Below are 12,086 nucleotides of genomic sequence, written 5' to 3' on the forward strand. Positions count from 1 at the left end.
TAAATACATAATAATAATTGAGTACAATATGCAATGCATATAAATTATATATATTGATATATATATATATATTAATATTAAAGTTAATAAAATAATTTTTAAAAATTTAATGCTTTTTATGTCAAGCAGTTTAATCATGATATTTAGTTTACATAAGTTATTATAAAATATTTATATTTAGAATTTAATCTGAATATATTAAATGTTTTTTCATATATTTTTTGACTATAATTTTCAACGATTTATTATATGGTTTAAGTCAATGAATAACACAAAAAAAACTCTCGATTGAATATAACTATAAATCATATGTTTTATGATTACTTTATGGCATTTTTGTTTAGAAATTTTTATACAATATAATACAATACACAAACTTATTTAAATAATTCTAAGTTTTAATTATATTTAAATTATAAAAAATGTATATACAGTTTGTAAAAATTAATTTGTCAATTTTAATTATTTATACTAGAAATTAATTTAATTAAATAAATAATTATTTAATTTTATTATTCATTAATTATCATATTTTACAATGTGCTTTTTTTACTTATTTATAATTTTATTTTAAAAATTGCTTCAATAATTGTTTATAGAAATCATAAATATTAACATTTATGTAACAATAATAATAATAAAATTTTATAATTAATTATAAAAAACAATTTATCTTTATAATCTTTGTTATACTTTATAAAATTTATTATACTGATGATAAATATTTTTATTTTTAATACTTATATATTAAATATTAATTTTTAGATTTATTTTTAAAATTTATATTATCATTTAATATAATCTTAGTAATACAATTAATTTTTAATAATAAAATTTTATAATAATTTATATACTTTCAATAACATATATCAGTAATTATAAAATAAATTAAATTATTTGAAAAACTTAAAAAATTTACACATATTTGATTTTTTTGTTAAAAAATAGATTATTAAATTGAAATTCATTAAACTCATAAACCCATATATAATCGCATTTATATTTTTGTATTATAAAATTTAGTGAATATTTTTTATGTATTATTTTTTGGTACATGATATTCAGTACACATATATATATTTATATTTATATGAATATAAATGTAAAATAGCTTATTATTTTTTATTTGACCATTTTGATGTGAAAAAAATATAAAAATTACAAAAAAATGCATTATATATTTTAAAGTTTATAAATAAAGACAATGTTTTTCAAACATTTTTTATAGACAATTAARCAATTTATGTGCATTAGTTATATGTATATACTGTAAATTTTGTATTCATATTGTATATACTGTATATTGTGTACTATATATATAAAACAATATATTTTTTATATATATTTAAATTCATATATTATGTATATGTGTGTAATATAATAATGAAATTTAGGTTATGATTTTTTTTTTAAATTTAAAATTTATATTGAAAAACGTGTGTAAGTGTTATRTATATATATATATTWTTTATGTGAAACCATTATGTTGCTTGTTATTAGTATTATTATTATTATGTATTATATATATATATAGAATATATATATATATAAGTTATTTGTGAAAAACATAATATTTTTTTCACATAATATACACATACACTATACAGTTATTTTTTATTTTATTTTTTTGAAATACAATTCTGTYATATAATAAAAACTTCTCRTATTTGTTATACWCTTTTTGGATMAAAAAAAGTSTAGTGTTGTGTATCTCTTATATAATATATATAAACTTATATAACAATATTTTGATAGCTTTTTATGTTTGCTTTTAAATGCCATATAAACTAAAGTAAAGTATATGTAAGTAAACAGTTTTGTTCACAGAATATTCTATATATACATATATATATATATATATATATATATATATATATATCTAAAGTACAATATATCCCTACATAATGTTTGTACTTATATTCAACCAGTATTTTATATATATGTGTGTGTGATGGTTATTTTTCTAACATATAAAAACTATATATATATATATATATATATTATAATTTTTTGGTTGTATAAAAAARTCGTATTGTRTTGACACAGACACACATATAATTTATATTTAAGGATACATTATATATAAAAGATAAGTTATAAACAAATATATTTATATATAAAAAACTGTATATAKRTATATAMATTTTGTTAAGTCTAAAAAATAGATATYATTGACACTTATATATAGTATATTTTTTATCATTTTATATACATTTACAGTTTATATAATAAATAATGGAGTTTTATAATATCAAATATATATATATATTTTATATATATAATGGTATATATAATATATGCAATTTATTTGTGTGTATATATCTCATTATATATATAGATTTCAATAATATATATATATATATATATATATATTTAGTTTTTTATTATAAATATATACTAGTAGATTTATATTATTTCCAGGGTTGCGCATGGGGGTGTAAGTATAAGTCAATCTTACCCCCTTTAGATCTTGATTTCTAGATTTTACGCAACCCTGGCTATTTCAATGCATAGATTTTATTTATATACAATACGGTACTGTAATTAGTTTATTATTAGGCAAATTTTTTCACAATTTATATTTATAATTATATTAGTATTACTATTAATAAGTTATATTTTCTAAGCAAACAAACACAAAATCCTAATCAATTTATTTATTATACTCAATGTRATATATTCAATATATATATATACTGTGTATTTATACAATATTTATCTAATATAATAAYAGTGAAAATAATATTTATATATATATTGTATATATATATATTTATATGTGCAAAATATAATAATATACAATACTGTATAWAATTTATTTTGTGTGTATGATATKATATTATGATGATATTTGTCATCAAATATTAAAGTGATTTTTATATCATATACTATATATTTTTTTTRCCTTAACTTATTACTAGCTCTCATATTATATAAACTTTACAAATAGCTATGGTTTTACTCTATGTGTTGTTGTCTACCGATGCCCTAAATGTACAACATTTCATTAGACTGTATATTAAGGCCCAGACATAGCCATTGGTTATATTAATATAATTGTTTTATTTGTTTTTTGTTTTGTTGGAAATATATTTGYSATATCATTATATAATATTATTAAAGTAAATAAATWGAAAACTATATATAGAGTTAATTAAATTTAATAAAAATCATTATTAATAATAATAATAAAATATAATGCTATAAATGTTTTTAGAAATTGCTTACTACAAAAAATAAATAAAAATGTTTGTCACAAAATTATATATTTATTTATTATAAAAGTAATGTCAATTATAGTGAAAAGCTTAGTGAGTGATTTAGAGAGAGAGAGAGAGAGAGAGAGAGAGAGAGAGAGAGAGAGAGAGGGAGAGAGAGTAATTTGTCAGWTGAAATATGTGCCAAATTTATCAATTTGTGTGYAAATGTTARAAAAATAAACAACAYAATTGATTGACATTYATTAAATTATATAAATAAAGTATACTTTTATATATTTATATATATAATTTTATAAATACAATTGTTGTACATTTAAAAAAAATTACAAAACATATTTTATAWMTATTGTATGTATATATATATATATATGTTATATTAACTGTTAAAGAATATATATATAATATATTTTATATACTGTATATATATATATAATATATATTATRTAGCTTAATGTCAATGTTKTTTTTTAGTTAGTGATGTGCTAAAGCATTAATAGTTACTACTATTACAGTGATTGTACTCTCTTTCTCTCTCTCTCTCTCTCTTGAAGTCAATATATTGTGTAATAGTYATACMGATTGATGTGGAAATGGTTTTTATAACCACAAGAATAATACATATATCTTATATATATATATATATGAAATACAATATATTCTGTATATATATCATTGTGTTCTCAWACATACGGCTATTATAATWATWATAATAATAGAAATAATATATATSTTAGTGWATAKGAGTTCCTGGAAATCTRGATTCTGTATGTMTATATATATATACTGTATGTGTATAACTGTGCCCTTTGGATTATTTATGWCATATCATAACCATACCAAATGTACAGTAGTATTAGTAKAAGTAGTGCACTGGTAGTTCATATTCATATTCAATAACAGTTATGATATTTTTTTTGCTTTTTATATAATATAATAAAGAACTGTACATTTATTCTACTAATAAATTATATATAAACTGTGTATACATAATACTTATAKTAATTATACACAATATTATTATAATATTTACAATTTACTATATATATATAATATTTATAGTTATTTTATTTTATATCAAACAATAAAAATGGATAAATTAATAGATATACAATAGACTTGTCTATACTGTATATTTAATATAAACTAAAATATTTTTCATTTTTACATTTAGTATTTTTTTAAAAATTGTTTAAAATAATTTTTATATGTYTTTAAAAAATTATTTAACCTACAGCATTTTATATTGATTACCTCTATTCAATATTTTTTAAATTTTGTTTTTTAATTTGACTTTACATTTTTTATCATAAAACATATGAATAAATTATTAACAATACAAAATTAATAATAATAATAATAGTACTAATACTAATACAGTAGTAGATAAAGGTGCTGATTGACCTTTGGACCCTTGACCTTTACATGTACATGGTACTGCGCATAAATGACGTCCATTAATTCAATGGGTCTCACACATAAAACGTTGCAATATTTTTTGCCCCCTATCGCGGGTACTCACATAAATTACGACCCAAAAATTTTCGCCCCCTATTTCGGGTACTTACATAAAAAACGTAAAATTTTTCGCCCCCCTTTTAAAATATCTAACGTACCACGTGACCATTTCGATAACCACGTGGTATAACCATCGCGCGATAATTGAATTAAATTTAATTAAATACAACTAAATTAAATTTAATTTAGTTGTATTTAATTTCGTTGAATTTAATTTTGTTGATTTTAATTTAGTTGTATTTAATTTCGTTGAATTTAATTTTGTTGATTTTAATTTAGTTGTATTTAATTTTGTTGAATTTAATTTTATTTAAATTCAGTTTATTAAATTTCAAATAATTTAATAAATAATTTAATATACAATTAGGATTTCATATAAATAAATAATGTAAACATTGGTTTATTTACATTTATACAATGGTTTGTTTACATGTAACCATTGGTTTGTTTACATGTAAACATTGGTTTGTTTACATCTATTCAATGGTTTGTTTACATCTAAACACTTGATTGTTTACATCTATTCAATGGTTTGTTTACATCTAAACACTTGTTTGTTTACATGCAAAAAATAAATAAATTTTACATTTTTTAAAAACTAATAAATTAAATAATCTAAATAAAATGTATAAAATAAATCATTCAATTCAGATAATGATTTAACACCAGTAAAATTAACTTTACCCGTACGGGAGATGTTTGCTTTTTTCTTGTCACCGTAGTTAATGATCAATAATGGAAACCTCTGAGGTTGATAATAGGCCCGAATACCAATAAATGATCCATAGTCCGCCAGATTTATTGATCGGTTAAGTGCAAAAGTAGCCACCATATTAGTTACCGTAACATTGTTTAGTTGGACATCAAAACCGAGCTTTTGAATCATACGCGCAAATCTTCTTATGGCTATTCTACCGTTATCAACTGAATTAGTCCCAATACATATTAATTTTCCCGATTGATATAACATAATTGTTGCCTTTGGTTTTCTTAAGCGCACAATTAAGCGAACAAATTTTTTATTATCATACACACAATTATTCAAACAATTTGTAATTTTTCGTAAATTCAATACTTTATTAAAATTAAACAAATTAGCAGTCATAGATACATTAGTAATTTGTAAATCATTATTTGTTAACATTTTTATTCATAAGAATATTAAGACTACTGCTAAGAGGTAAACTTGTTGGACGTTTGATGGGCATAGGGTGAATACCACATACGTCATTCCCAGTGTTTTCTGTAGACGCAATACCTGTGCTGGTTGAAACCGGAATTTCAGGCCAAGACCACACTTCATCGAAATAGCTTTTAGTTTTAATTCCAGGTGGCGTTGGAAGAAGCGATCGTGTATTTTGCTGATGATTGACAAATTTTGATGTTTTATCCGCGATGTCGTCAATTTGTTTAAGAATATTGTCTTTTTCGTTAAACAGTAGTTCCAGCTCTTTATATCGCAAATTCACCAAATTATTTTTGCTGTAGTTGCGGTGAAAAATTGATACACTATTGTTGTGATTGTCTGTAACAAATTGAAGTGAGCCAAAGGACACATTGACGGTACCAACTTTTTTCTCTTTAAACACAATTTCTCGTATAAGATTAAAAAAGTCGTCGGATTGAATTACCAGCAGATCATCAAACATTTTACCATCTTTTAGGTCGGTTATGATAATATAAAAAAGTGTTGAATTCAAATGTAAAACACATTTTACTGATACTACTCTTTTGAAATTATTAGTAGTACTAAGAGTTAGAAAAAAACCAGAAACTTCTGTGTGAGACATTTTCAATGGTAAAATAAAAGTTAACTACTGTATTTATATACAAAGTAAATAAATGTTGATGTAATTAAAACTTATTTTTATTGGTTATAAATACAATGATATATGCATTTATTATGTTAACTCAATAGTGATTGGTTCTGATTCCAAGTCCATTGACTCTTCAGGTACTATTTCCTGAATAGGTGTAATCGTTGACTCAATAGCTACAAATTTATTCCATATCCAAGGTTTTAATTTAATTATGTGTTTAATATCCATTCTAGTTAGTATCATTGCAGCTATTTTCAGTTGTTTTTGATAAAGTATTGTCAGTTTTAAATATGGGTCTCTAGTGATGTATAGCTCATTATTTTTCTCATTACGATAACCACTATTTCGTTGTTTTAGTTTTCCCACGAGCCATAAATATTGATCTAATTTTAGACAAACACTCAATAATGGTCTATAACTAGGGCTATGCTGAGTTATTTTAATTAATTGTATTACACTATTTTTATTTTTAACAGCAACTAATTTAATGACTTTAGCGTAGCCATCACAACCGGGAATTATTTTAGTGCTCATTATAGTACTATTATACTTGATGAGAGATATACTACATCAACATTAATTAGTCTTATATAGTAGTTAAAAATAAATAACAGTATATAAGTAGCATTATATATAAGACTGTAAAAGTAAAAGTCAAAAGCAATACAAATAACAATCAAAATGTCTACAAGTATTGTTGATACGCCTAAAAGAGTTTTTAACTATGAGCACGTTTACACTCATATTATTACAAATAAAAAATCTAATTTCAAAAAAGTTATTCGATTGAGTAAATCAGAAGACCAAATGCGTGTGGATATACGACTGGCTTTTGCTAATGAAGATGAGAAATTACAATATACGAAACGCGGTGTTAACTTAAATGTGGACGAGTTTCGTCATCTAATTGAAGATATTAAAGCAAAAGGGATTGATGGCAATATTGAAGACATTGGAGATATTGATAGGACTATTAAGTTCAAGAAAGATGATAAAGGTTTTTACAACATTATTGTTGTAAAATGCCTCTTAACATATGCTAGTGTTAGTTTGACGTCATATGAGATCAAAAATATAATTATACTTAATGATGAAATATTTAAAATGTATACTAATAATTAAATAAAGAGATTTAAATTTCATCAATGTTTATTTTATTGAGTTTCACTGTCATAAAAGCAAATGTGTTTTTCAAGTAAGTGTTTAGTTGCTTTAAAATGACTAAAGTGTATGGTCGCGATAGTTTTGATCGTTATGGTGACGACTTGTGTGGACTAATAATAAAACACTTACCTGCAAAAAGTAAAGTTACTTTACTTACTGTTAGTAAACAATGGCAACGAATGATATTTACAAATCAACAAACACTCAGAATTGCTGAGTTTGATGATGAATGGGATGTAGACCACAATAGTATAAGTCTTTGGTCAGATGGTTATCGAGAATCATTACAAAAAGTATCACAAGATTTTAAGCAAATCAAACTATTGGAATTTGATGTGTTTTATCGATTTAATGAGACGTTTTTTAATTCGTTTCGTCATTTGAAGCAAATTAATATTTATACGGCCGTTCAATGCTTAGCAATAGAGAATGTTCGGGGGATACTTCGTCAAAACTTTCCAGAACGGATAAAAGCTATACGTTATATGAACACAATTAATTTCAAGAATATGAATCAGTTTATTGAGTTTATTAATAAATTCGGTTCTAAAGCCATTGAATTACACGTAGGTGGATCAGTTGATAGAAATACTGTATGTAACCATTTGGCGACTCTACCTCAACTAAAAGTTCTCAGTGTGGATCAAAAGTTATGTCAAGGAAATTGGAAGTCAATTATAAATAATCAAAATATCACTAATTTAAGATTGAATTTTGTCGACTTTTACAACGCCATAGAACTGTACAATGTTATGCCTACTACACCAAATAAAATTCAGTTTACATTAAATTCATCACACAATATTGAGATGTATGACGATTATAAGATGGTTCGGTACTCATTGAAAATGCTTTTCATAAAAGGACACTTCTTGTCACCGTTTGATTTTGTCAACTCAGGATTCAAATGTCTTTATGTTAGAAAATTTAAATTATTTATTGCTCACAGAATGCTAGAGCCGTTTTGTATAAATATATTTAAGACAAAAATGATGGATATTTGTGAAACCGTTATACTCAACACAAGTATAAACATATATTTAAATGTTGACAAATATCTAAAGCCGCTAATAATGAAACCAAATATAACCACATACGTTTTAATGGAATACGGGTTTAATCAACGATTATTTGATTTATTGGTACTTAAAGCTGAGACTTACCCCGACAAAACAATTACTGTATCAATGTTTGGACCTCCATTGAATAAATACTGTAAAAATAATTTAATTATATATACTTATACTAAATTAATTAAAGACAATATTGTAATTACATAAATAAATTTATTGAATAAAAAAATTAATGTGATTGATAATAATTATTTAGCCATTTCCATAATAAATTGCATTTATTTGAAGCGCAGCGCAGGAGTTTTCGATCGGGAACAATTCTATTGTGAAAATGACACGGGAGACCACCATAAAATTGTTTAAGTTTTGAATAGTTGGGACATTTGTATTCATTGAGATTAATATACGGTATTTTCCATAAGTCCAATATAATTGCCAATTGTTGGTTTTTTATGGCCAAATATGGTTTATCGTGTGATTTAATTTTATGATACATCATATATATCACTTGATTAGGTTCGAGAGATGAGTTGTGAGTGATATCGGTGTTGTGGGCTCTCAATGAAAAGCCAAACAGATTGTTAGCCAAATATAAATTAGTTATACGGTCTTTAAGGTCCATATCAACAAAGCGAAGGTCTGTGTCACACAGTTCACACTGTTTAAGTGTATGTGATAACACACATACTTCCCGCGGATAAAACACGCCATCAACAGTGAAACCCTGTGCATCCATAACACCGCATATTTGATTAATTTTTTCCATTACTTACTAAAAAATTATGTCTTTCCGTACGAAAATTACTAAAGTTTAAGTAGTTTAGCAATTTTAGCAACTCTTCCAAGTCTTTTATATCATTTAATTGCTTGCCTTCTTCTATAAAGTATTTTTTAATTTCCTTTGAAAAATATGTTGACGGTTCAACCAAATATGGCGCGTGTAGATTTGCGTCACTCAAAACTATCAATAGTTTTTCGTCATATAGTTTCTCCATTTGTTTATAAACCACTCTATACTGACGTATATCTTTATACAAATGTGATAAGCTACAGCTGCCATCTGTATAACATATCTGCCAACTTATCATTAATATCACTACTGAAAGTAAATATTTTACAAAAGTTATCAAAGTTCGCGCCATTGAAATAATTTGATAGAAAAAATACACAATATTTTCCACATGTAGTTGAGTATACACTTTGAAAATTAATAGTGTTATAGAACCAACCACTACTACTGTTGTCTTTTATAAAGTTTATGATTTCTTTGTGTAGTGGGGGTAAGCCAAATGAATCAAAATAAACTACACTGTTATTATATTTATATATTGCAACCCAATGTTCTCCTGGTTGATTAGCTTTATCTGTATTTACAATTAATCCACTGTTATTAGGTATAGTATTAGGTAATTCATCTCTAGGATAGGTGCCATAATACTTGATACAGCTACGAAAATATTTATTTATTTCTAATGTATTCATGAAAAGTCTTTAACAGCAAATCGGTTTTTCTGTATTTCAATTAAACTATCGTATTCACAATATATTAAAGCAGTTATTTGTTCGGCTAAAGGGTAATTAAATTTTAATTCAATTCTAAGTCCACCTCTTTGTAATGGAGATACATAACCACTTTTTGCAACGCCATCTGATAGGTCAGGTATGAAATTAAATGCAAATATTGAAAAACCTTCGGCAAATTCATCTTTTGTAATGTCACAAGTAGTATGGCTCAGCTGATTACTAACTTCAAATAAACTAAAGTATTCTCTAATATATTTATCATTTTGAAAGTCAGGTGTATACGGTTTATGCGGGTACTGTTGACCATTTAAATAACAAGCAATATGCCGTAAACTATAGTGTTTAAAATAAAATGGATTAAGTGTTTGAGAGCCGTTATAAGCATCATTACTAACAAATGATATATACAGCTTCCTAGGTAGAACACCACTCTCAACATTATTCAAACAATAATCAATACTATCCTTTGGTATAGTACATGTTTTTACTTCACGGCGGGTAATAAAATATAGTGCAGGTTTATCTTCTTCAAGCATTTTATTATGTGCTAGTACTACTTGTGAATGAACAATTGACCGATGAATATAAAGTCTAGTATCTATAATGTTAACTTTTGGAACAATAGATTTATCATACATTAAGTAGAAATCGGGAGAGTTTGGATGTATTTTTATATTAATAGTTACACCACCTATTAGTGATTTTAATTGTTGAGATAAATCCAAATGTAATTTTCCATACAATTCAATATGACGGCTAACTGCTAGTTTTTTACCTTTTGGTGATAACCGTTTTTGTCGCTCTAAGTTATGATCATTAAATGGGTAACTATCTTTAACCCACATTGATGTTTGCATATGTGTTGACTTTGATTGAGAAGATGTATTAAGTAATGCATCAAAATAAGCAATATATGGATAATTAATAGATGAACTGGTGATAGTTGTTTGACCTATTTTTACATCTATTTGTTTTATAAATGAGTTTAATAAATAATTAACGGGTGATATTTTTTTCCAATCGTCAGCCGTAATATCGGGTGATTCAGTTTTAGTTAACTCAATTTGCAAACATAGGTACAATTCAGATTTATTTAAATTGATATATTCATTGATTCCAGTAGTTATTTCAAATTCAATGGGTGAATCAGCTTTTATTGTAGTTAGCGGTCTGTGATCTGTTTGTATATCTTTTTCAATCATTAATTGAGTTGGAGGGACACCAAATATATCCAACTCCGGTAAAGTCATTAAAGACGACAATGGATGAATAGTAGTCATTATATTAGTGTTGGTTTTCTTCCTGATTTACGACTACGTTTACGTCTTTTATATACTTTTTTAGTGACTTTACGTTTAGATTTATTTATTCTGCGCTTGCGTCTTCTTCTTCTAATACCCATACCTCTTTGACGCTTCATTGTACTGAGTTTATCACTTACGTCACTGAGTACTGTATCAGCAGTTTTAAGTAATTGGTTTTTACTGGCGTCACCTAGTGATTTACCTCTTAATACTTCACTACCTATACCTTGAAATGCTTCCCAACCTTGTTTTGCTATATATTTTAGTGCTGGTTGTATGTGTTTAAAAATTTTACCAAATATACCATTACCACCTTGATATCTGTGACCACTATATACTACTATACCGTTACCGGCTTGCGATTTATAATAATCAATGTATGGGTTATCCATCTTTTATACTTTTTTAATATGTAAAGTCAATGTAACTCTACCGAATTTAAATGGTATAGGTCTTCCACTGTCG

The 12,086-nt window shown here is 24.7% G+C and overlaps 1 protein-coding gene across 1 annotated transcript; it reads right to left on the reverse strand.

Moving 5' to 3' along the window:
* Positions 1 to 10,271: 10,271 nt before the first annotated feature.
* Positions 10,272 to 11,597, reverse strand: LOC128954314 (uncharacterized protein F54H12.2-like). Its single transcript, XM_054299892.1, has one exon. It carries the CDS (start codon positions 11,595 to 11,597, stop codon positions 10,272 to 10,274), a length of 1,326 nt encoding a protein of 441 aa, XP_054155867.1.
* Between the last annotated feature and the right edge of the window lie 489 nt (positions 11,598 to 12,086).

This window comes from Oppia nitens, unplaced genomic scaffold, assembly GCF_028296485.1.
Source record: "Oppia nitens isolate AA-2021 unplaced genomic scaffold, nextdenovo-longstitch-racon4-pilon3 scaffold26_pilon_pilon_pilon, whole genome shotgun sequence".
Classification (NCBI taxonomy): Eukaryota; Metazoa; Arthropoda; class Arachnida; order Sarcoptiformes; family Oppiidae; genus Oppia; species Oppia nitens.